The sequence below is a fragment of the Condylura cristata genome, unplaced genomic scaffold (genome assembly GCF_000260355.1).
Source record: "Condylura cristata isolate star-nosed mole 26May11 unplaced genomic scaffold, ConCri1.0 scaffold00012, whole genome shotgun sequence".
NCBI classification, from domain to species: Eukaryota; Metazoa; Chordata; class Mammalia; order Eulipotyphla; family Talpidae; genus Condylura; species Condylura cristata.
The window spans coordinates 29,445,232-29,472,783 of NW_004567113.1; the positions used below are offsets into that span (position 1 = coordinate 29,445,232).

General features: G+C 43.0%; 1 protein-coding gene across 1 annotated transcript in view; it reads right to left on the reverse strand.

Moving 5' to 3' along the window:
* The window catches only part of KIAA1211 (KIAA1211 ortholog), a 125,243-nt gene that overhangs the window by 25,696 nt on the left and 71,995 nt on the right, over positions 1-27,552 (reverse strand). The window contains exons 3-4 of the mRNA XM_012724220.1: positions 16,346-16,514; positions 2,407-2,542 (exon numbers count right to left, since the gene is read on the reverse strand). Of these exons, the coding sequence (XP_012579674.1) occupies positions 2,407-2,526 (120 nt within the window). The 5' untranslated portion in view covers positions 2,527-2,542; positions 16,346-16,514. The remainder of the gene's footprint in view (positions 1-2,406; positions 2,543-16,345; positions 16,515-27,552) is intronic.

Consider the following 27,552-nt stretch of genomic DNA (forward strand, 5'->3'; position numbering starts at 1 on the left):
AGGCTTTTGAATGCTGTTTTTCAGTCATTCTGTACTCAGGGAGATAGTAAAGGGCCGGGTGCCACATACAAGTTTTAGTTCTAGGGGAAATGACTGTGTGTGGACACTAGGGGGCGACCTTTCCAAACACAGTCGAGAGCGGCGCCCTTCCTAGGGTTTCCAAGGACTGAGAAGTTTTATAAGCCAGAGAAAAATGACTTTTTTTTTTAAAGTAGCGTTCCAATAGAAATGTCATTTCAAAAGAATGTCTCCATAATGATGGCAAAACTCTTAAGTAGGCGTTATCCATAACCATCCTCTCTTTGTAATAAATATACACACATACACAAAGACGATTTTAGACATACAAAAACACACATGCCTCTGATGTGAACACCCTCATTCCATGCTGGAGCCTACGAAGGGGTGGTCTTTATTGCTGCTTACTAAGCATCAATATCAGCATAACGTTGTCATGGAAAATGCAAAGCATTCATGCAAGTTAATAAATTAACTACTATTTCTAGCGACTTACCAGGAACATACTGCTTAGTCGACTGAAAAATAAAGCACAGTCTTTTGGGGGTGATACAGTTATTTCTCATGGCACTCCAAAAAAATCACATTTTCTACGAAAATGGTTCCCATTTCCCTCCTTGAAAAGCACAGCCTTTTACTTTACATTTAAAAATCTGAAACCGCAGAGCTGTAAGTCTGTGAATCCACGCCACATAGACAGTGCTTGTATGAGTAGACAGCATCCACCGCAGAGCGCTCAAGCCAGACAGCTGTTCTGTCGGACCACACTCCCCGTGTCGCTACTCCCATTATTCCTACGGGCCGCACACAATTCCTGTGTTTACAGAATCTTTGCGTCTTTGTTGAACATTTCATTCATTGGGAGGTCAGATTTTAAAATGGTGCCCACTATGAATAGGTCAAACAGGCTATCCTGTTTCTTACTGAGTTTCTCTGTTTTCAGTACTGCAGGACTAGCTGTATTTTACAACTCCAGAGTCACCTTCTGGGACAGGGAGTGGCACTTGGTGTTTTGTTATGGACAAGAACATTATCAAATTGGAAAATTTGTACAGCACTCCTTGAAAGCTTTGTGGAATGAAATCTTAGACACGGGGGTATTGTGAGCCACGAGTTCAGCCTTCTCAGGGAAACAAAAGACTAAAGAAAAGGTACGAAGGAGGTGGGTCAAAGGTTGTGTGGCCATCACCACCCTTTCCCTTCCTCCAGTCTAGGACAAGTGACACCTTGTTTTTTTCTTCTGAGTATAAAATGCATGAACAGCACAGTCAGCTATACCCATGAATGGAAGCTGCTGAGGAAATGCTGGCAGGCGAAGGACGCGCACAGGCCTGTGGTCTCAGACAGGGAGAAAGCTGTAAGATTTAGGCACGTTTGGGTGTGGTTCTGGATTGTGGCTATTTCCCCCACTTGCCATCTACTATATTCATCTGAGTGCCCGTGGGAATAGGTGACCTGACATGGATACAGCAAACAGAGAATGTTCAGCAGAAACCAGGGTATTTCGAGAAAACAGAAAATTGTTTTTGAGTACAATGCTTCATTCATCATGTCAGTAGCTACTCAAATCAGCTGTCCCTCTTTTCTGGCTCATTCATTCATTCGTCCATTTATTCGTTTTGTGTGTTGTAGACTGAAGACGACGGAAACCAGAGCCCCGCACTCAGACTCTGAATCTCCTCTAAGTGGAGGCACACCTGGCATCTGAGGGATTCCCTCAGAGCAGTCAACTGCCACAGTCAAATCCGAGGTCTTTGCCCCCTCGCATCTCCTGGATGCCCCGATCTTTCCATCACAGTCAATGCAGAGTTCTGTTAGTGTTTTTTCATCACTAGGGAGTTACTACCTGATTCAACTCATGTAGGAAAACTGCCCAATTCTGCAGTGTGAAGAGGAGGGAGGTTCAAGCGCTTGACCTTGGAGAAAAGGTGGCCGGGGTTGGGGGCAGGTTTAAAAGCAGAGCAGAATAACAGTCTCACCACTCACAGCCCAAGCAGAGACTGCACAGTGAACGCAGTGCTGCGGGACTCTTGGCTGACAGACAGCCTCAGGGCTAACGGCCAACACTCAGACTTAGGAGCTTTTCCCTCCCACCCAAATCCTGCAGCTTCTCTTGGGTACTGGCCTCATGACAGCCAGTGGGAAATGAGGGGACCATCTGAGAGAAAATGAGAGGGGGCGTGATATAGGCGACACAGTGGTGACAAAGCCTCTCTCAACAGGTGGGCAGGCGGCTTCCAAGGAGCTGAGTGAGGTTTCAGAAAGCAAAAGTTCTCAGGGGGCCCCCCCAAGGACCTCCCACGCTCAAGGCCAAATACGGGCTTCCCCCACTTGCCTCCACAGCCGGCCCTCCTGTGGCTCTGACCTTGCCATGTCCAGCTGTCTTACCTGAAGAGTTTTGACTTTGCCCAGGATGTTGTCCTGTGACATTGCTTGAATTGTCTGCTCACTTTCTGCTCCCCCATCAGGGATAAAAATACTGTCATGGGAAAACGCACGGGTTCCCATAGAATAGCTGAAGGACCTGGAATGCAAATCACGTGCTTCATTTTATTAGGGTGATAAAATTACTTTTGGCAATTCAGTTCCCTGTACTTCCTGATGAGGGACTCCACCCACATCCTCTGTCTCATTCAGTAGGGTTTTTGGCACCATGTCCTCTCTGACTAAGGGTCAGCCAAGTAGTTGGAATGAGAGAAGGTTCCACAGGAATAAGGCAGCATGTCTCCGTTAAGACAGTGCAGAGCTACACACCAGAAGAACTCGGTGGCATTTACCTGCTGAGGACCCAGGACACGGGGCACTGCAGAAATTTTAACTGGGGGGCCTCCCTGGTGGCCTAGGGGTTAAGTCTCAGCGCCATCACCACCATGGCCTGTGTTCAATACCCAGCCAGGGAGGTGACCCACATGGTGCAGCAGACCTCTCCTGTCTCACCCGCTGCTCCCCTCAGCAGTGAATTTCAATAGATCTGCCTGCTCTGCTCCCTACTCTGTTTTTGGTGTATCATCTCATCCCCTGTACCTCTGGCCTACACCTCAGCTTTTCTATGCAAAAATAAATAAATCTTAAAAAGAAAGAAAGAAATGTGAACTGGAAGCACCTTTTCCCTGATGAACTGTCACTATCAGTCTTACCCCAATAAGCCTTATCGACCTCACTTTCTAAGTAACGTAAAGATTGAGAAGAAAAACAAGCAGCGGGGTGGGGGGGGGGTTTCCCCTTCAGATTATAGTTGAACTAGGAGACATAACTCTTAAAACAAAGACGTGAAGAGAGTTAGCACTGCTGATTGACAGGAACTACAAACGCTTTAGGACTGACTTCAGAGGTGGGGGGGTGTTGGGAGTGACCAAATGCGGAGATTTACTGAGAGACTGGATAAGGGCAATAATAAATCAGGCCTTGCATCCAAAGGTGATAAGGTGGTAATAAATTGGGCCTTGCATCTAATTAACGGGTCCTTGCATTGGGATGGGACTAGATGAAGGTGACAGCGAACTGGGCCTTACATCAAGGACACAGCGATGAGTCACCCCCTTTGAAATCTGAGCTTAGGACCTATAAAAGAGACCCTTCACCCTTATTGAGTTGGCAGTAGCTGCGGACCCCACTCTAGGGGCTCCGTCTCAGCTGCTGTCCCGGAGCAATAAACTCTGCTTGCTCAGCCTTTCTGCCTCCTGCCTTCCTTTCTTGCGGCCGGTCACAGAAGTTGGGACAAAACAGGGAGAGATGTGTGTCAGTGCATCTGATGGGTCCCATGCCCATGGAGCAGCTTGGGAGGGCAGGCAACAACGACAGCCTTTCAGCTGAAGGGGTGGACTTCGAGGACTTGTGGACTCACCCATGGAGAGGCACAGGTCAGGCAGGAACAGCAGGGAGAAGAAGCAGCAGCAGCCCACTGCTCCTCACTTGAAGCTAGCTTATCTCTGGGAAGGAATGCCCAAGGGCAGGCAGAATCACACAACCCTCTCAGACAGACCAGGCAGGAGGCCAGTGGCAAGCTGGGGCACTCCCAGGAGTGAGAGACAGCCTCTTCTCCCGCCCTCTCACTAGAAAGTGCGAGTGAAAAGCCAGAACTGAGGGAAAGACCCTCCAGAAGGTGCCTCTGAACTGAACTCCAGAAATGCAGCATAGGGCCCACCATACCTAGAAGTAACTGGGGACACAGAGCACCAAATCCTCTCATGTAACAGGCAGCATGGTAACAAAGCATAGGACGTCAGAAAACAAGCCTTGGATGTTGGCTGCCTGATGGTAAGATCTGGGGCAAGCATCATCTCTACCACTACCATCACTGCCACCACCACCATCACTGCCATTATCAGCACCCTTTACTTTGATGAAAAAACTGCTGAGAATTTCTTTTCTTAACCCTTCAACCAACATCTTGCTATAGCTGAAACTCATGGGGTAGATCACCTAAGCTGAAGTCATCCAAATAGTAGCAGTAGAATGAGAAGCTGAATTTAGACCTGCAGAGTACAGATCTGCCTGCTCAGCCAGGCAGCTGAACGGTTTTAAAGTGGCAGAAGATCTTCAAGTAACCCTTGAAGAGGGGGTCAGTGGGAGAGGGAGACAGGATGCAATGCCATGTGGGCTAGGATACGGGAGGGTAGAAGATACTACATTGTCAGAATCACGGGTAAGCTCCCAGCTAAGGAACACAAGACATGCCTAATAGCAATCTGCTCTGTGAAATGCACAGCACAGTTTTAGGAACTCTGAACGGAAATGAAACGCTTCATTTTCTCCGTCCTCAGTGCCTCTGCGATCCATGCTATAAAATGAACTTCTAGTTCACCCACAGAGGCTATGAAATACACTTTTCATTCACAGTTACAGTTACTCTGTTTAAACTTCTTGCTCAGGTGATCCAGATGGGAGGAGGTAGGTGACTTCATTTCTACATGGTGTTTCATAAATGGTTCCTAAATATTCATACAAGCATGTAGACACACAAGTCTATTTTAGATGCTTAGTTTCCAAGGTCTTGCCGTTGTGTGCATATAATAGTATCAGCACTAGGTCAAATTCTGTTCCAGTTTCTAAATCAATCTTGACTTAGAGGTGAGATTTATCTCCCTGCTCCTATGGCTTTTTTCCAGGCAGACTAAGAATTGACACACTCTTGTTCTTCTTTGTTATCCTGAATGTTTCTTAGGACTTAATATCCACCACTTCCAGGTGATCATATTGGAAAACCAAGAAAAGAATTAGTAATAGCTATTACTAATTACTAGGAGTAGGAGTTGAATGAGGGCAGTCACAGTGGAAATATTAATTCGAAGCTATATTTTATTGAGAACCTGGTATATACCTTGATAGGTGCTAACCTATTTAATACATCAATAATACCAAAGTCCTCTTGACATATAATATTTAAAACTTATTTGGTAGGCACTATTATTCAGTCTATTTTATAAATGAGGAAACTAAGGCTGGAAAACATTGAGTGACTTGCTCTAAGTGAACTGCTTATGTGTGAATCTGTTTCTAGCCCGTTTTGTTATTTATATTCCACAAAATGAGCGAAACGAGCAGGTAACTAACTTTTTGACTTATTTCATGTCACACAGATTCATTCATTCTGTTCCAAAAGGTATGATTTCATCTTTTAAAACAGCTGGGTGGTATCCAGTTTCTATTTCACAGTTTCTTCATCTAGCCATCTGTCAATGGACATTACATTGACTTCATGTCTCGGCCACCATGAATATGCTGCTAGGGGTGCATGAGACTTAGTGTTCTCATTCTCCTTGGATGACTACGTGGGAATATTGTTGCTGGGACATACGGTATTTTCACTTTTAGTTGTCTAAGGAAACCTTAGACCATTTTCCATTTAGGCTGTTCACACAAAATTGAATTATAGTGGTGATGGTGGGTTTTGTTGTGTCTTCAACTGGAAAGCATTTAATATTTCACCATTAAATTATGATGTTCACTACAGAGTTTTTAGTTACTCTCATAGCATCTTTAAAACGAGTTTTATTTATAGCTTTTTAAAAGACTCATCTCAGCATTTGGTTTTCAGCTCTATTGTGCTCGATATGAATTTCTTCTAATTTACTCAGTTTGAGGTACATGATACTTATTAAGCCTGTCACCGGGGGACCTTCAACAGTCTTGAGAAATGCTCAGCCTCTTCAAATACAGCTTTGGCTCCACTTTCCCTCTGTCCTCCTCTAATTCTCCAATGTTAAACCCTGAGCCATATGTCTTTTATGCTTTTTTTTTTTGTATCTGCCACTTTTTTGTACTCAGTATGATTCAGTTTGGGTTTTCTTATTGACCTACTTTCAGCTCATCACTTCTCTCTTTAGTTGTGTCCAATCTATTGTGAAACTATCTACTGAGTTTCTTACTTTTGGTAACTGTTTCCCAATCTTGGATTTCTGCTTGGTTCTTCTTCTTGGCCTCCAGTTGTAAGGTGAAATTCTCCAACTTGTCAACTATTTTATCAAACACATTTAATCACAATTATCTGAAAGTCTCTGTCTGACACTCTAATCTCTTAGTCACCTAGGTATCTTTTCTGAATAATACAGTTTATATAAGGAGAATGAAGACTAAACCCTTGGCAATTTATATAATTTAAAATACTGGATAATCATGTCAACCAATTCTCATTCCAAACAACTCCACAATGTAGATTATTTCCTTTCCTCTGAAAGGGGGGTTGAGTCAAAGAATGGTTTTAAAAAAAAAAAAAGTTGCCCACAGTTTCAGAGTTTGAGGCTGGGCTGGAATTGAACCAGAATAGCTCTGGTATAAAGACCTCAGCTTGAAACTGTTCTAATGAACAAAGATCATGGTGGGATCATGGCTCTTGGGCAGCTGCGAACTAGAATTACTTGACTGGGAAGTGGAGGGACAACTGACCACACACGGTCCCTTAGCAGGTTCCCTTGGACGACTTTACTCTTCATATGTAAAGATCTTCCACAATTGAACACTGTGCTGGAAGATGTTTGGATTTCTGTGGGAACAAAGGAGCTGTGAGAACCACAGCTGCCGGACCACACCAAGGCAAGAGAGTCTCGGTTCACTCGCAAGTGCAAGTCTTACACAAAAGAAGGTGAACCAATTTTACAGCTTAAGTACCAAAGCTGTCCCCATCAAATCAGAAACCAGCATCTATTCATTTTTGGCACATGTGCTTAATGCTAAGATGTTTTCACTGTGGTAAAATATGCATTTCATAAATTTTGCCATTTTAACTGTGGACAGTGGTGTGTTGAGTAGATTCACAGTGTGTGACCAGCACTCTGTTTCCTCTCCAGGAGTTTTTCATTATCCTGATCTGAAGGGCCACACCCATTCAAAACCAGCCCCCCCCAACGCCGCCCCAACCCTCCCACCCCCAGCTCTTTGCAACCATCCTGTCCTTTTGTTTACATGAATTTGACTATTCTTGAACCTTATCTATGTGGAATGATAGCTGTTTGTCCTGTGCTACCTTATCTCGGCTACCAACAAGTCTACACCCGCTACCAACAAGTCTACACCGCAGCAAGTATCAGCATTTCATTCTTTCCTAAGTTTGAATAATATTCTCTTGCATGCATCTACCATGTTTTGTTTGCCTATTAATTTGCTGATGGACAGCTGCATTGTTTCTGCCTTGTGGCTTCTGTGAATAATGCAGTCATATATATTGGATATATAATTATATGTATGTGTCCGTCTGGCTGAAAGCCAATGAGTTTGCCATAGGTCTCTCATTTCACTGTGAGATTTGCCATTACTTCCTCTATCCAAATGTAATAGTCACTAATTATAGTGTTTGGTAGGGACTCACTAGGACTCTTGCATTGCTTTGAGCATGGTTTTTAACATAATAATCCATCCCATATATTATGACACAGTGGGACAACTCACCCAGATCTCAACTGAGCGTCCTGAAATCTTTCACAACATTAAGTTCAGGAATGGGTCCTTAAAACAGCCCTGTGTTTTGGTCTGTGTGCTAGCGAAGTGTGCCCAAGAGTACTGTATTATTTATTCTTAAAACCTCTTAGAGCTTTTGGGTAGAATACTGACAGCCAGTCCATTTAACTTTGGGAAATGAAAGAGGGAGGTGGAGTAAAGGAGAAACAGCAGTGACACTTCCTCCTGTGCTTTCAAGCCCAAAGTAACTTACGCCAAAGGTGTGGGTAGACTAGGATCCTCAGCTCCCCTCCAAGTTCATCTCATTGCTAATAAATACACCATCTCTCAGAACTGACTCAACTCATTGAAGTCTCTGGTATCCAGTTAGTAAGTCCTGATCAGGCTGTTGAAATCTCCTGACATGGGAAGGGTGAGGTTGGAATCCTGGGTACCGTGAATCTGATCTCAGGATTAGCCTTTCAAGCGCTGCACCTCAAAATTCTTCATGACTTTCAACAAATGTCAGAAATTCTCTTCTATCTTTCCTCCCTTTTCTCATCTTCCTTCTTTCACTACCACCACACTTCTCCTTTTTTTCCTCCTTCTCTTCCTTCTTCTATCCTATTGAGTCTCTATTTCAAAGCTTCTCTCTCTCACCAAGTTATCCTGGTTTCAGTCTGTGCCTGAGTTCTTAGTTGCAAGCAACAGAAACTAACACTGTCACTCAAACAGAAGGAAATTAAGTGGAATAAGTGGGGTCTGAAGACAAAGGAAGCTCGAGTCAAGGTTGGGGAAAAGACCTGAGTTAGAGCGCTAGAGGTTTAGGCATCAGGAACTGCAATGGTTATGATGCCACAGGGAGAGCCCATGACCGCTGTTCTCCCTGGCACACCTGTTGGGTCAAAGCCCTTGGAGAGAGAGAGATTGGTCAGACAGGTCTGCCAGACGGCAGTGGGAGGGAAATTTCAAGGCCTGGCCTTTTTGCTTCTGTCCTCCGAAGCAATAGTGAGTCCTACTAGAGGTACATGAAGAGAGGCCAGCTGAATTCCCTGAAGGAAATTTGGGTGCTAAAGGGAAGAAGATCTGGATACAAAAATTTAAATTACAAAAAACAACCACCTTGTGCTTAGGGGTCTGCATCTTAAGTCTCCTTTCAACCAAGGCCATCTTGACAACAACTTGTTCAGTTCTCTGATGCTTTGATTTTTGCTTCTACCCAAGAAGCTGACCTGTGCTTCTGCCTGCAGACAAACAACACCACACCACACGTTCCCAGGTCCAGTGCCTGTGTCCATGCTTATCTGCAGAAGTGGAAGCGATCAGACAGAAGATTCATGAGGGACCTGTGGCTGGGAGCTCAGGACAGTAGGTGGCAGAGAAAGAAGGTGAGGAGAAACTCACAACAAACCAGGAAAGCCCTATAGTCATTCCATTCCATCCCTCACCCACTGTGCACTGTATGCTAAGAAAAATGTCAAGAAGCCCCTCCATAATGGCACAGCGGGTTGGAGCGCAGCACTGCAAGCTGGCCGCAGCCACTTCAGTGCGAGTTCAATCCCCAGCCCTAGGGGTGACCACATGGCACAGCAGATCTCTCCTGTTTTGCCCGCTGCTCCCTCCCCCCAGCAGTGTACTTCGTCAACCTGCCTGTTCTGCTCCCCACTCTGTCTCTGGTGAACCCTTTCACCCCTTGCACCTCTGGCTTGTACCCCAGTTCTGTATGCATAAATAAATAAATCTTTTTTTTTTTGAACACTGAAACTCTTTTAAAAAAATGTCAAGAATAACCCAACTCAGAATAACCAACTCTTTTAAGTTCTGCTGAGAGAAACTAATGTCTATAGCAAGGTCTGGGGGAAAAAATAATGAAAAGTGAGAGAAGTTTGCTGGTCTGGACTCTGGGGAAGTTCTTCCCATTTACAAAATACAACACAATACAGGGTGGTCCCCTTTCTGTCTCTGGTGTTATCTGCAGCCATCTTGGGGTCAGCTGGAACTGTGGCAGCCATCTTGGGGTCAGTGGGGGACAAACCTGAAGCCCAGGGCCTTCTTCCTCAGAAGGCTGCTTCTTGAGGATGAGAAGAAAAGGAAGCAGACTGGATCTTGATGAGTCTGCGGGGCTGCCTTGTTAACTGACTTTGGAACCCAGAAAGTTCTCCTTCCTTTCAGGTATATCAGATAATGTATGCCATTCCTCCTGAGGGCACCAGTTGTGTTTTCTGTGACAGCTGATATCACTCTACCTGAGAGTCTTCTAGTCACTACTGTAAGCATCAGAAATACTCCAAGACCCACTGACATCACCTAACCAAGGCAGAGGAGCCTACAGAGGGAAATTCTCCCCATCCAAAAAAGGCCTCTGCAGCTGCAGTTAACACATGTCTCAGGCCAGCCCTCCTACTCCTTATCCTTTGTCTTTTTTGGACAAGCATCATGTAATTTGAGATGATAGATATTAGGTAATTACCATAGCAATGATTAGGGATTCACTTCAGGAATAAGGAAATATAATTATAGTCCCACTGCAGCTTGTTTCCATGACAACAGGGCCAATTGCAATTGATCAGCAGTTTTCTTCCTAAACAGATTTGTGAGTCTCACTGAAATGAAATACTAAAGCACAATTAACTACCCTCATCAAACCAACTAGAGCTGCTAGAAGAGATGGGAGTCAGATTACAGTATTATATTTTGTGTGGCATTTTGGAAGCTCATCCCAGACTTTGCTATTCTGTGGAAATATACAGTATTCAAGAAGCTCTGGAGTATCTCAAATTACCTAATAATTATAACAGAGAATGTCATAGAAAACTCAAGCAGGGGAGGAAAGTTTGGAATTTTAAAACATAGGCTCAGAACTGGAACGTAAAGGATTATTTACTCCCTGCTAGGCTCAGCCCTGTGTCTTCATCACATAAGACAACCAACGGTATAACCTGCCTCCAGAGCTCAGTAGGGACTCCACCCGCTCTCATCCATGCTCTCGGCTCCTTGGTTACTCCACCTGGAGAAAGATCTCTTCCGTAAAGATCTCTCTCACCATCTGAGTCAATTTAGTCTTGCTCTGGAAAAACTTTGTTAACATCCTCTTTATCTCAGCACGGGTATGAAGCTGTATTTGTGAAGAGCTATTTTCTAGCAGGAACGTTATGTGCATGCTTTTTTTCCTCAATAATCCTTGGAGATGGCATATCCATCTAACAGATGAAGGGTCTGGCATGGTGACGGTCACACAAAGCATGAGTGAAAAAGCACAAGAGGACCCTGATTCCCGATCTGCTGTCCTCCCATGGCTGTGCTTCCCACAGTTGCTGGAAATGGTTCATGGCTCTTCTTTCCTCCTAGTCTCATTCAGTCCAGTTTGTTTCATTTTCTTGCTAGGTCAGTTCCAAATTCCCACTTATTTTGTAGGTTTCTTACCACTTCTCTAGACTGTTCAGTTTCAGCACACCCCAGATTCCTATGGACAGAGAATGAATAACCAGGCAAAATAAGTCTTTTCCAGCTTCTAGCAACAAGGCCAACCTACCTAAGGCCCACGGGTAACCAGAGGTCCAAGGGTAGTTGTAATTTCATTGGTGACACCAGCTGTGTAGCTTTCCTTTCCTTTTCTTTTCTTTTTTTTTTTTAAAGATCTATTTATGCATACAGTACTGGAGTACGGGCCAGAGGTGCAGTGGAGATGAGAGGATTCACCAGAGACAGAGTGGGGAGCAGAACAGGCAGATCAACGAAGCACACTAATGAGGGGAGCAGCGGGCGAGACAGGAGAGGTCTGCCGCGCCATGCGGTCACCTCCACGGCAGGGGATAGAACTTGCACTGAATCAGCTGCAGCCAGCTTGCAGTGCTGCGCCTTAACTTGCTGCACCACCAGGGAGGGCCAGCTTTCCTTTTCTAGTGGGGCAAAGAGACAGTATACTTTTTGCCACTTTGAGAAACTAAAGCATGAACTATACAAATACTTGTATCATGGGAGGAGTGGCTTCTTGCCACTGGTTGTCTCAAAGTTTGCTTCTCTGAGTGGAGCTGGCTTCAGTTGAACCACAGTAATTTTCTATTTGACTTCCTTCTTTCCTGATCATCTTCCTTCACAAGTTTCAGGAAACTATCTCAGTTCTTAGCATGTATGTGCATCATACATACATGAATTCTCCTGGCAGGAGTCTTGCTCTTAACTAGCTTGTTTGCAAGGATGTCAGGATACAAGGGTGTGCTGAGCATGTTCAAGGCAGGCCAGGAAGAGCTAGATGATCAGTACATTTAAGTATATTAAATGTATTATCAACTTAAAATGGCTTTCTCAGGATTATCACCCCACTGGAAGTCAAGGAAGATGTGTTTTGCCATCTTAACAATATTAAGTTTTTCAGTCATTTTTATCTTCTTTGATTTCTTTCAATGACATTTGCCAGCTTTGGCGTTCAATCTTGTTCTTCTTTTGTTAAATTTATTCCTAAGTTATTTATTCTTTTTAATGCTATTATAAGTTGGAATTGTTTTATTTAGTTAATTTTTGGCTTTTTTATTGCTAGTGTACAGAAATGCAACTGAAGTACAAATACACCAATCATGTACCCTTAAGCAACCTTGCTTAACCTTTATTATTACTTTAGTTTATTATTAGTAAACTTTAGGTGTTATTATTTTATCTAATCAGTGTGTATGTGTATTTCTTAGGATTTTCTACATGTAAGATCATGACATGTATAAATAGTTTTGTTTTTTCCTTTCCAAGACTGACTTCTTTTCCTTGCCTATTGTCCTAGTTATGTCCTACGGCATGAACAGATCAGTAGTATCTTGTTCATTCTTTCACCATTAAGAATATTAGCTGTCGATTTTCATAGATGCCTCCTGTCCAGGTTAAGAGGTTCCCTTCTATCCTATTTAAGCTTTTTTTTTTTAATCAGGAAAAGGTGTCATGGATTTTGTCAAATGCATTTTCTGCTTCTACTGAGAACATGTGGGTTTTGTCCTTTATTTTGTTAGTAAAGGTCTATTTATTAATAATGGTGCTAAAGTCCTGTTCATTTTTATTTGTTTTTAAAGATTTATTTATTTATGCTTACAGAACTGGGGTACAGGCCAGAGGTGTGGGGGGGAGGGGTGAGAGGATTTACCAGAGACAGAGTGGGGAGCAGAACAGGCAGACTGACAACATACACTGCTGAGAGGAGCAGCGGGCAAGTCAGGAGAGGTCTGCCTGGTCTGGGTCAGCTCCCTGGCCGGGGATTGAACATGTGCTACAGTGGCTTCGTGGAGCTTCATAATGCGATGCCTTAACCCATTGTGCCACCAGGGAGAGCCCTAAAAGTCTATTTATTCCTGAGATAAATCTCAGTTGATCATAGTGGATAATTCTTTTTCTATGTTATAGGAATCCATTTACTAATATTTTATTGAGGATGTTCATATCTATATCCATAAAGGACATTGTTGTGTAGTTTTCTTTTTTGTAATGTCTTTGCTTGTCTACTTCTTAGGCTAACACTGGTCTCACAGAGCGATCTAGAAAATTCCTTCTTATTCTACTTGCCACATTCATTGTTAATGAAAGTCTTTGTCAGGTCATCCTTGACCTGAAATGTCCGTGCCGTGGCCTCTCAGCACTCTGAGTACTGCCCAGCATTTGGAGCCAGTTCAAAATCTTCTCACACCTGAGTCCTCTCTCGCCTGCTCCAGTTGCAGTCACGCTGCGCTCTCACTCCCTGGAGCCCTTCAGTTCTCACTGTGTTTACAACTGGCACTTTCTATAAAGCACTGTAGCTGCTTAGGATGTAGTAAATGCTGGCTGTTAGAAACTGAAGGACAGCTGGAATCCTAGGAAGTAGTAAACCTTGGCCAAGGCGCCTGAAGGCTGCAAGATATCTGAGCTGGATGACCCGGGGCCACAGGATAATTCAGGGTCACGTGACTAGCTCCCTAGTGAGGTTGCGGCCTCGAGAGGCAGAAGAATGGACAGCTAAGATGTGCTCTGTGTGGCTCAATGGGGCAAGTCGCTCTCTAGCCTTAGTTTTCTATTTTTGAAACAGGGATAACAATGCCAATATCGGCGTGTCGGGGTAAATATTATTACATGAGTTGACCTATACACAGCACTTTTGTGCTAAGGTCAATGAATGGTAGCTTTAATAGATGCCATTGGATATTTATTCTCTGGGGAGAAAAAAAGTTTATGGGTCAAAGAAACTTGAGAATATTCCTTTCTACATTCCCCTTCCTGGAGATTCTCAGGGCACATCAGCATAGTAAAAGCTTGAAAAGTCCTATGCTAAATAGCCTCTATAATTTGTTTAACCCAGAATTTCCCAAACCTGTTTGCCAAGATGACCCTCTACTGTTCCAGAGGTTCCGCTAGGCGGCCAACAGAGAAACCAAGGACTTGGCCAAACCATGGCCTACTACAGCTACACCCTGGAGATATTGCACATTCAGTTCCAAACCACTGCAATCAAGCAAATATTATAATACAGTGAGTCACACATTTTTTTTTATTTCTAGATGCACATAAAAGTCATGTTTATATTATACTGAACTCTATTAAATGTGCAATAGCAAATGTCTAAGAAATATACATAATTTGAAAAGTACTTGCGTGTTAAAAAATATGAATCATCACGTAAGTCTATTGTGATTTGCAATCACTTTGTTGGTGAAAGGTCTTGTAAAAATCACAGTACCTGTCAAGCAGAATAAAACGAGGTATGGCTATATAGCTAGAGTAGGCCGTGTCTCCATAGCACAATCTTTCTAAAGGAGAACCTTCCAGACTTGGCTGTACTTTGCATCCAATTGCCACTTGGCCACATTTTAGTATTTGTGCCTCATTCTGATAGTGTGAGGCAAAAAAATTTGTTCTTACATTTTACAATTGAAGAAACTGAAGTAAAATAAAAACCAATTCATACTGGACAATATATCAGGGTTAACATTTCAATAACTGGGTGAGTCTAGGGCTGACTCTACTTGCCTTCTGGGTAAATCATTTCCTTCCATTAAATTCCAATGGAATTTACTAAAGCCAATGGAAACAAACTCAGGTCTGTCGTAAAGAAATCACTACCAGCAGACTAACATTGCCGTCGGTGGGCGCGGAAAAACCCAGTGTGTCCACTGGCCTCAGGGCTTCACAGTTTGGGCCCAAACAGCCGTAGCTATGAGAACTGACTGACAGATGGCTATGTGGCTGTTTCTGTCCTCATTCTGGAAACACAGAATACCACAGACGACATCATCCAGTCCTTCAACATGCATTAGGGTGGGTTATAAGGTGCCAGACATTCATTGGAAACTTTTGGGGAGATCTAGTAATGAGACTGAATAAAAACCTGGTCCTGGATTTCATGGAACTTGTAATTAAGTGAGAGAGGCAACCTCATCAATATTTTCCATAGAGAAAGACAAGTTCTTTGCTGGAGCTGGGCACCCTGTGACAGAGGAACACAGATATGACGACAGTGTGGGCAAGGCTTCTCAGAGAAGGGGGTTTCTAAGTTGTGAGAACAGAGTTTAACCATCTCTGACTCTGGCTCCCTGAGTTCCCAAAGAACCTCTACTGTAAGAAAGAAAGGTGGGGGGGCCAGGGTATGCCTCAGGAGCATCGACACACGTATTAAAAAGCTCTTTTAATACACCATCCCTTCTCTTTGCCACGTAGTGGGATGTGGGGTAACAGGAAACCTGTTGAGCCAAGAGGTGCTCCCGCTACTGTTACAGGGCAACCCAGTGTGAACTGGGTTACTTGTTTGTGGGTCCTCACTCATTCCTATAAGATTCAACTGCACTGCGGATAAGCACAAAAAGATCAACAATGGGCTTATTTACAAGGGAAAAAGAAAAGGAACAACCCAGGGAAAGAGAGATACAAGTTAACTAATGCATCCTCCCAGTTCCGATGACCTGGAACCCCAATGGCAAGCTGAGAGCTGATCCAGAACCAAGAGACCAGACACTAGGCCAAGAGAGAGACCCTCAACCCAACATGTCTGGTTTTATCTCCCAAAATCTCCAAAATGGCTGCTTAACTCTGCCCTCGGGTTCTAGCAGTTCTCCCTTTGGTGTTGATGGTATTTGTAGTTTTGGTGCCTGGCGTGGGGGTGGAGTCTGAAAAACCTTTATCTGTAGAGTTATCCTTTCCCCCTAATAAATTCCCCTTCTTGATTTTATACCACCATGTCTATGGTGGCACAGATTGCAGAGTGCAGTCTTAAAAGACCTGCCACCAATGACAGGTGAGGCCTGTGCTTTTCTACCTAGTGAGGTCACTCTCACCTGCCAGTCCTCTAAGGTGACTTCTCCACACAGAATGCACATGATACACCAAGTCTTCCATCTCCCCAGAGGAGGAACGTCTGTGATTCCCCTCCTGTCTCCTTAGGGAATTCCCTCCCCCGACTCTGGAACTCCACCCAAGATTGGGGAGGAGGGGGGGAAATGTGTGAGTATCTTACCTTAGATTGTCCTCCAGAGTCTCATCATCTGAAGAGAAGGTCCCATTGCTGACACTCTGGGGAGAATGATTCTTCCCTGCTGATGCGTCCTGGGACAGTGAAGCGTCTTTCTTTTTCCGTTTGCCAAACAACTTCTTAAAAGGCTGGAATTTGCTCCCCTTCTTCTTGTCTGTGAATTGCAATATAAACGTAGGCTGCAGTTTGACAGGGCTATACTCAGAGTGTAGCGCAAATTACAACTCAGCTGCCTCTAACAGAGAGTCAGGGCAAAGGGCAGCCACCAAGCCCAAGCCCTGTGCCAGGAATCTAGGGCTGGCCCTGGCTGTGTGCACAGCCAGGTAGAGATGAGTCAAGGGTCTGGTATGTCTTCTGTTGTCCGGGCTCTCAAGAAACACCTGAGGACAAAACCAAGGGGATTCTGGGCTTCACAGCAGCCAGTACAGTACCCCCTGGCATGTGCCACATAAAGGTGGGCCCACTTTCTTTTTTTTTAAGATTTATTTATTTATGCATACAAGAACTGGGGTACAGGCCAAAGGTGGGGGGGTTGAGAGGATTCACCAGAAACAGAACGGGAAGCAGAACAGGCAGACTGATGAAATACACTGCTGAGGGGAGCAGCGGGTAGGTCTGGGTCAGGAGAGGTCTGCCAAGCCATGTGGGTCACCTCCCTGACTGGAGATTGAACTTGTGCTACAGTGGCTGCAAAGAGCTTCACAGTGCTGTGCTTTAATCCATTGTGCCACCAGGGAGGGCACTGGCTCCACTTTCTTTAACAAAGCAGACGGCACATGCCCCTTTCTACAGAGGAAACTGAGGAAAATATGTGTCAGACACTTAAAAAATGTGAATACATGTGTGTAGACATGTGTATGTGTGTATATATGTCTATATATGTGGATGCATATTATATACACACACATATGTCTATATATGTGTATACGTATTGTATACACACACACACACACATCATAAAATCTCTGGGAATCACTTTGCTTCAGGCTTTGTGAGATCGTAACTGCTAACTCTTGGCATAAGCTTTGCCCTCAGCCCCTTCAACACCATTTATGTTCAGTTTATTTCTCTTGTTACCTTTTAAAATCTATTGTAAAGCATCCCCAAGGAGTTGCTGAGACCATTTACCCATATATTACTTCATCCAGCCAGGCCCTGTGCTTGCTGCCAGCGTTCCCCATACGCATTGTAGGTAATACCCTTCCGTCCTGCTGCTTCACGTCCATCATTCCACTCCCACCTCAGAAAAGGAAGTGTAAATCACCCCAAACCAGAAGGAGCATCTTCTCAGATCTTTTCTTGAAGAAGCCTAAAGAGTTACTTATCTGGTTCTCAATCTCCTTTTTCTTTTAATTATTTAACTCTTACTATGCACCATTGCTCTAAGAACTTTAGAAACGTTAACTCAAGTAATCCTCACAACAGTCCTCAGAGGAAGATACTATTAAATCCCCATTTGATAGATGAGGAACTGGAAGCACAGAGGGATGAAATCACTTGTCGATCACAGGAAACATCTTCAAAGCTGGAGTTAAGAGCTTTGCACGCAAAGAAATCTGAACGCTCAGTGTGTGCAGAAAAATACCTGCACAAATACACAGACAGGAGCCTCCAGCCCAGCATCACAGCCCCAGACCTCTGTGGGCCAGAGTCTGCATCGAGATCGGGACCTAATGGGGGATCAGTGATGTTCAGACGACTCTGCTTACTTCCTGTGGTCACCTTCAGTTTTGGCCTTACAGAGAGAGCATAGAAAATTTGAAGTAAGAGAGAAGTGCTTTAAACTACAATGCCCCAAGCATAAGACAGTGAAGAAGCAGTCAGAATAATCACAACCGCAGGTGACAGTCTGGCATTCTCAGTACAGGCACAAGCTGACCGTCAAACTTCATCAGTCCTTGAAAGCACCTCTTTTATACATCCCATTTGAACAGGAAAGGAACGCCGTACAGTTTCAGATGTCTCCCATACAGGAGGCACTATGTAAGTAAGGATGTAGCTCCCCCAATAAGGATTACATTACTTTCACTTCTGCATTATTTAGAAGGAGTGTGCAATATAAATATGACAAAAGCACAAAAAATTGTGAAAGGCTTGACTTCTGAATGTGCGTATGTTTTCAGTGTTTACTTTTTCAGGAGTGAAAACAGAGTGGAGAATTCATGACAACTACTATGGCTTCCAATGAGTAAAACCCCCAATGGGTAATTGAGCAAATTGATAATTAGTGTTTGAAGATCATCAAAGAACATTAAAAAGAACTGACCATTCATAAAATGAATCCATTAAAAATTAAATTCAAAAATTCTGTCAGGTGTCACAGGGATCGTTGCATTATCATTTAATTGGCCTTCGGCACTGACTGATGAAATAAGTGAGAACCTTCTCTATGACTAGTCTAGCATTAAAAGTATGTGCATGACCAATGATAACTGCTCCCTAATTTGGTGGCATCCTAAATAGTAAATGGTCAAAGAAGGGCTAATGTTAATTTCACTTATTTCTAAAGTAAAATTTCTTTCGTTTCCTTTTTCTATCAGTGGCCTTTTTCTCACTGCAGATGCATCTAACGATGTGGGCAGACACTTGGATGAGCAACACAACATTCTGGAAGATGGTTCAAAGTCCAGATGTCAGCTAGGGCACGCCTCATGAATTGTTGGGGAAAGGCCATCCCAGGAGCACCTTAGTTATGGTAAGGAAGGTAAGAGAATGGTTAAACTCTCTTTCCAGCAGCAAAAATTCCTCTTACTTTGAGAAAAAAGAGATTCTAAGTCCTAAGAAAACCAGTCTCTGTTGGGAGCCCGGGACATAAAAGCTTACAAGTCTGCTCCAAAATCTAAGTATTTGATATCTCAGTTAAATAAACAAATTAATTTACCTCCCTTATTTTCAAATTTAATACATACATTCCCTATCATTTTAAATAAAATTTAACAATATTTATGATAATGTTATTATTGATGGTGGCGATTAAATAGTTTTCCAGGCTTAACTCTATTCAAAGACTCAGTAACTACATTAAATCCCACCCTACATTTATTTTATTTTTTTTAAAGATTTATTTATTTATGCATACAAGTACTGGGGTACAGGCCAGAGGTGTAGGGGGTGAGAAAATTCACCAGAGACAGAGTAAAGAGCAGAACAAGCAAACTGATGAAATACACTGCTGAGGGGAGCAGCGGGCAAGACAGGCGAGATCTGCCGTGCCATGTGGGTCACCTCCCTGGCTGGGAATTGAGCTCATGCTACAGTGGCTTGAAAGAGCTTCCTAGTGCTGTGCTTTAATCCACTGTGCCATCAGGGAGGCCCCCCCCCCTCTACATTTAGACAGCAAACTGTGACTAAGCAACATTAACAAAAAATTAAATTTTATAAATCAGAGAATGCATTTACTCCGAAATTAGGGAATTTTATTCTCAAAGTTTGGAAACAAGATCTCTCATGCCCCAAAAAGCAAGTGCCTACATTTTATGAAACATTTGCAATTCTATGCCACAACAACCATTATGAAAATCTGAGCTTGTGCCTATAAATAGCTATCAAATGAGCCATTTTATGATCAAGTTATGACTGGAGGCTGTAGTAGCAGTCTGCCTCCACAGAATCAACTGCATCAAGTGATGATCATCACTGGAAGCCACTTTCTTGACAAACAGCACCGACTGTTCCCTTGGGGACTTATACACAGATGGGGCCTCAGGATGAAAGCAATTTTCACACTGTAGTAAAAGTACTTCTGAACTCTTCCGAAGTATTCTCCAGCACTAGAGTATTTAAGATGCTGTATTTACAAAGCAAATTTACTTTTGTTGGGTGGTTGGAGAAACCAGAAACGAAATTGCTACTAAAATTGACTTTGTACCTGCTGAAGGCACAAAGCTAGTCAGGGTTAAGTGTGTGGCCCCAGAGACAAAGTACTGTGCCCAAATCCTGCCATCTATTACCAGCTATGAAATATCTGTTTGCCAGTTTCTTTGGAAATTTATCATCTTAAAGTCTAAGAGTGAATATACCAAAGAAAAGGGAGTGGAAACCACATTTTCTTAACAGTTCAGTCTTTTACTATTGTAACTCTCCACAAGGAAAGGCTTCTATGTGTGTCTCTACTGCTCAGGGGTCACAGTCATTTCATTCCTTAAGTACTGAATTGAATTAATTTATTTTCATCAGCCAACAATTACTCTAGGGATTTTTTTTTCATTTAAAAAAGCACTCATTATCCATTATTTCATGGGTATAATTACACACCATTTGGTGACTGCATCATCATAATTGCTAGTTTATAGAGATGATTCTAAAAATTAAAAATCACTGGGCAAGTCAAGCAAATCAAATTCATTTTCCATTTGTCATAGGATCTAACTCTTACATTTTCATTTATAAATCTAAACTAATAAAAACAGGCAATTTCTCTGTGTTGGATTTATATGGTCTACTTCCAAATGAGAAACTGAATTTCTCATCACAGACTTCACATTAAGCATCACAGATGTCTTAGTCTGGGGTTTCTCAGGCTGTGGTCTATGCATGGACTGGCTCCAGGTCCTTCTTCAAAGATCCGCACACTTGAGAATCCAGGTGAAACAGAGCTAAATAGCTTCATCACTACGGGAACTTTCTGAGGGTTTAATAAGCTATTATTATTGCTCTACAGAATAACAAAGACCATGTAATGCTTCCCCAACTTGCTTGGCTCTTGAAACTTGACCTTCTGGACATCTGACTAGTATTCCTCTAAACACATTCTGGAAACACTGCCTTCATGAGGTTTTATCAATCTCTTTCAGTTGCGTTAGATATAGCGCGTCTCATTCACACACGTCCCTGAATCCAAGAGCACAAAGCTCAATGAACATGAGCAAATGAGTTGATAGAATGCTTTACGCCTCCTTGGTTAAACAAACCTAATGTTTTAGGTCAAGTTCTGACTTCAAACACTCATGTAAACAGTATATATTAGAGTGCAGTATACACATGTTCAATGGACTTTGCTAATTTATTTATGTTTAAAAGTATTTATTTATGCATACAAGAGCTAGGGTAGAGGCCAAAGGTGTGGGGGGTGCGAGGATTCACTAGAGACAGAGTGGGGAGCAGAACAGGCAGAGTGATGAAGTACACTGCTAAGGGAGGCAGTGGGCAGGTCAGGAGGGGTCTGCCTTGCCATGTGGATCTCCTCCAGGGCAGGCGGGGATCGAACTCATGCGGAAGTGGCTTAAGCTTCTTAGTGCTGTGCTTTAACCCGCTGCACCACCAGGGAGGGCCTTCTTGTGCTTTTTGATCATGGTTCCACAGTCTCACAGCAGGAACTGTCCCCTTCAACCCAAACACCAATGTTGAAATCTAACCGCCAAAGATGTGACTGTATTTGGAGAGAGGTTCTTTAAAGAGGTAAATCTTCTCTTGCCTAGACACCTCCTAGTTACTCTCCAAACACAGATGAGGTGTCACTTTCCCTCAAAAACCCTCCCTGAACATGTCAACCACAAAGAATACATCTTCCTCTGTTCTTGGCATGTGCATGGATAGGCATCAACTCCAATCATACAACGCCACCCAATCCAGTCGGCCCAGTCCAGGATGGCAAGGCATGTTACAACTTCCAGAACTGCAAGTTCCCTGGAAATGGGCACTCTTGGTTTTTCTGCTTCTGTAGCACACACGAGGATGCTAGATGCAAAGCAGATGTTCAAAAATACAGGCCTATTGCCAGATGTGTCTTAATAATCGGAATTTCTCAGACTGTATAAAGGTGTATGTAGACCTTAGTGGGGTCTATGACTACACTTTATCATCAAAAGCAATACTTCCAGAAAATATCCACAGCTACCGTAAATGTTGCTAACGAATGAAATTTTGCCAAACTTAGAAAGAACATTTGGGATTTTGGTGATCTCTTTATGCAATATAGTCTGCAATCACACTTGTTTTAAAAATGAAGTTTTGCTTCACTATGATTAACTCATGCTATCTCACCCAGGAGAAACACTAGATAGGTGAGAGCAGAAAATGGTACCCAGCTGAATGAGGTATGGAGGGATACAGAAAGTGCCCATATGCATACACCATAAATGCCTACCAGTTACCTTAGGTTTCTGTCTGTGTCATAAGGTGGACCGATGAACACGTGGCCTCAGTTTTCTACCTGAGTTCAGATAACTTCTTCACTACCTGAGGATAACTCACAAGCTGCAGTCTGTCTGGAATGCTCCAGTCCACAAGCAAATATCAGTTTCTTCTCAAGGAAAAGAGCCATCTTCATAGTAGCATTTATTTATTTCATTACTATCTAATACATATAAACCTGTGCTACATTTTTTATTAGGTACCTATCCTTTTAAAATATGTCACTGATGAAGTTTTTTGTTTTGTGCTATGAGTTCATTTTGCTCATTAGCCCTTAATTTTCATTTTGTGATTCTGAATATTTAGTAATGTTTCTGCACATACACAGAAACTCACTGAAATGCTTATGTACTCACCTAAATCTGGCAAGGCTTGGTCAATGATAATCACAATTATTTGCCTATTTCTTGGGCTCCCTATTTCTCAAAACCACATTGATTTTAATATTTCTTATTCCCCTTCTTCCCACTGGTCTTCCCTGAAATCCCCTTTCACATAAACGGCATCATTCACAAGAGAAATAAAACAAAATACTTAGAAATAGTAACAGAGGCAGACATGTTTTAATGTGCCACATTTCTCCCACATACTGGAAGATATGTGGGCGTTGTTTCTTTTCACTGCCAGCTTCTGCCACTTGAGTTTTGGAGGGTGATAAGTTTGAGTGGAAAATACCGCTGGATACATCGCCTGCTCGTTTGCCCTAGTGTTTAAGCACAGTAGCAAACAACCTCAACAAAGGAGGTCTCCCTAGAGGTGCCAGGGGCTTAAGTCTTGGTTCTATGAAGCTATTGGCAGGCTGAAACAGAAGTTCAATCTCTGCCAGGGAAGTGACCCACGTGGCACAACAGACCTCTCCTGCCTCGTCTGCTGTCCACTGTTCCCTTCAGCAGTACATTTCAGTCAAACCGCCTGTTCTGCTCCCCACTCTGTCTCTGGTGAATCCTCTCACCCTCCACACCTCTGACCTGTACCCCACTTCATGTATGCATAAATAAATAAATAAATCTTAAAAAAAAAACACCTCAACAAAGGATAGTTGCACACAACGGTTGAACTCGTTGAATTCACCTCAACACACATTACTGAACAGTGGATGCATGTAGCCTCAGTGCAGGGTCTGGCTGTCAGCAGTGATGGATGAAACAAGTTCAGGGACAGCTGAGAGGCTGTGTAGAGCCAAGAGTAATCAGAGAGACAGGCCAGTAAGAAATGCGTGTGCACATTTGCCTGTGTGCACATGTGTGCGCCCGTTTACCTGTAAGGTCACTAAGATTCAGTGATAAGCAAGGAATTGGCTTACTCTAGGTGGACATTGGCTAGGAAGTCTGAGTGTGGCAAGCCCACAGGAAACACAGGTACCTTTGCAAAGGTGGATGATCCTCACTCAGTGAAGCCTCAGCCCCTTTCAGCATATGTACAGAATCAGGCACACCCAGATCATCTCCGAGTCAACCGATCATGAACATTAGTTGCAACTGCAAAATACCTTCACAATGACAGTTCACGTAAACGACCTTTAAGTTTCATTAAATAACTGGAGACTGTCACCTTGTCAAGGTGACACATCAAAACCATCATGGCACGCCCTCCTTTGTCCTCTTGGCACTATTCACATCCCCCTAAACCATATGTAACCCCCAAATAAAGTCAGTAACAAAGTTATACTTCCACTGACATGACAGAAATCCCATGCACATCTGAAAATACTCTAAACTGTTACCCAGAAGTGGATGGAAAACAACAACTTTGGGTGAGGCGCCCATTTCTTCTGTAACGTACTGACATATAAATTAACTATTATTAGCACATCTTGTGTTAGAGGATTAAAAATAAAACAGAAAAAAATTGATTATATTTGTATAAACATACAAACCATTCATAGCAATAAGGAAGGACTCCTAACTGTCCTTTTTTTTGCAACTACCACCTGGTTATTTGGTCATATCTAGTTTTTTTTTTCTTTTTTCAATAATATAATAGTTTATTTTTACATCAATTTGTGCCTTTTTCCATCTCAGTTGTAATCCCCGTGGGCTTTCCATCACCAAATCACCCGTGTGCCATCACCATAGTCCAGTGCATTTCCCTCCCCACACTGAGGTCATAACTAGTCTCAAATCACCTTCTCTGCCGCCTACTCTACATTCCTTTTGCCCTCAGCAAGTACATCAGCTGCCTGTGGCTCTTTGCCCATGAGGTGACCCAAAGCCACATTCCTGAAGAAACTCGACCATAAACTGTTTTGAATTGACCTGTAATTTTCTACTACCCTACAGGGTATGGAGACTACAAGAAGTCCTAAAGGATCTCTTATATTCCAGACCTTGTTCTTCCTTACCACTATAGTGTGGTAGCAGCCCAACTTCCCCTTGGTCATCAGGATCTGTCACTTCAGCCAGTACAGTAAAATCCTTCTTACCCATTGATTGAGAGACACTGAAGACTCCAAAGTGATCATGGAGAGTTTCAACTACCAGTTACGTAGAAACACGATTGTGTCTCCTGATGGGCACTGTGGACCAGCAGAACCTCATGTCAAAGGAAGCAAGCCATCTTCCTGGTGTATCACCAAGGGTAACAGTAAATGAGCTACTTATTTCACCCCTTGATTCCTGGACTCATGAAGCCTGGCTGTGGAAGAAACAACATCTTGGATTCTGGTTTAGAGCAGACTATACCTGGGAGACGCTACCCCAACCCAACCCCACAATGTATTGGACCTTGTTGGCTCTGTAGAAGCCGTTAAGAGTCTTCTAAAGACCATGCCATCATTCTGTCAAGCCAGCTGCTTCAGTATGACAGGAAGTCAGGGAAGGAATGCAAGATGAATGACTTCCAAAAGCAGAAGCCTATCCAGTTCCTTAACCAGGGGTGATGGCTGTGTGTGACACAGTTACCGTGGAAACGCATTCTGTAAATCCATGCATGATGCTTTTTGAAGAAGCACGGCAAGCAGAGGAGGTCCTGGGACCTTTTGTTCCTACCCATAAAACCTGGAAAGGGAGTGTCAGGTATCTACAGAATAAGCCATAGTCTATATATCTAATTATTAAAATCATCCTCAACCTTTGGTAAGCATTCACTTGAGAAATACATCTTAAAGTCCTTTACCACTTTCGAGAGCTATCCATAAACCTCTCTCCCAGATCTTTGTCACCAATTTCCCAGCCATGTTTGTTCCAAGTTCCTGACCAAGTCCTTGACCATCCAATCAAACCACTGGCCATAAACAGAATTGATATGACGTGCGCCACTCACTTTCCCTTCCAAATAAAATGAACCACTGACTACAGGTCTCCCCATGGGAGGTTTCCCCTCCTCCCTTAGGGATGTCCCAGAGTAGAGAAGCACAGATTTTGAGTGGTGCCTGAATGTTGTGTAAAACTATCCACACACTTGGCCCACATTTTCTCCTCCTCAGTCAACTAGTCATAGGAATCTCTGCACGAAGTCACAGGTAGAGGATGGGACAAGAAGGTAGTGCAGCAAAAGTGGGGGCCGTGGTGTTTGGGCACCTTCTTCATGTAACTCACTTACTTTCATGGCCTGCCTCACTTCCCTTTGATAATGGAATGTGGCTTTGTACACCCAACTTTATGGCTTAGTGGGCTGGGCTACACCCATTTTACAATGGGCAGTTCAGATCATATTAACCATGAGTGGTAAGCATTCAGTCTCAACTAATATCCATTAGCAAGTCAAAACCTGTTTCTCCAAAAGAGAGTAGTTGCAAGGATTTGCTCCAGTTCCTAAGGAAGTCCCTGAGAGGGACTGCCAGAAATTCCAGACAACACTGCAGTCTGCTATTGACAACCCAAGCACCCCTGGATCTGCTGGATCACTGGTCCAAACAGCAGCTCACCAGGATGGGCCTGGGCTTGTTGCAGTACCTTCTTTTGTCCTACCCAAATATTGTATTTTGGAAGGTTCCAAAATACAAAAAGACCTACTGATGCTGTGCCTCTCTTCTGGTGATGAAAGAGCCAGATTCCACAGCTTATCCATCTTTTACCTTAAAGGGATGCTGCCACATGCTCCAACCCTCTAGGCCCGTAGAAATTATACTAATGTGATAAGCCCCCAAATTTCAGTAGGATTAAACTGCCCAAATTCTGGCAGGAAAATGTTTTACCTACATGACTAAAGTAATCACTCCCTTTCATTCTACACCTCCAACATGACCAGAAGTTTGTAGTCTTTGTGATATCACTGTGTCTCTGATTTCTTTTAAAAAGCAAGCTGGTTATGTTTAAGATTCAGTGGTTCAGTCTGGCAATCTTTTAGTCTTGAACTGTCAACATGTAACTGTCTTTACCTTGGAAGCTTCACTAAATTGAGAGCAGATGATAAACTGGAAACAACCTTACTGAAGTTGGCTAACTAGAGACAGTACGTAACTTTTCTGGCTATACCTGGTCTAACTGTAAACAAGTTCAGTGGTTAAGATGGCTGGAAGTCAAGAGAAAATATGCAGTCATAGCTGACCTAATTACACTTAAATAATTATTTACAGATTCACAATGATTTGACTTTATTTTTTATTTTTTAAATATCTATTTACATTATTGTTCATTCTATAACAATGTTTACTTCCCCCTCTCCATCCCATCATCACTATAGCCCCCACATTCTTCTCTCCTTCTGATTCCTCTCTGTCCCCTCCCCTGTATTGTTTTGTATTGTAATAACAATATACTTCTCCCCTGTCTTATTTGGTTCTCTTAAATTCCTCCTATAAGTGAAACCATTTGATATTTTTCTTTTTCCTTCTGATTTATTTCACTGAGCATAATCCCTTCCAGCTCCATCCATGTTGCATGAATGGCATAAATTTATCTGTTTTGATTGCCAAATAGTAGTCCATTGCATATATATAACCACATCTTCTTGATCCAATCATCTAGTTTTGAGCATTTTGGTTGTTTCCAAGATTTACCTATTGTAAGTAGTGCTGTGATTAAAAACAGGGATGCATGCCCACTCTTAGGTATCTACCTAAAAGACACAAAAACACTGATTGAAAAAGATACCTGTACCCCCCATGTTTACTGCTGCTT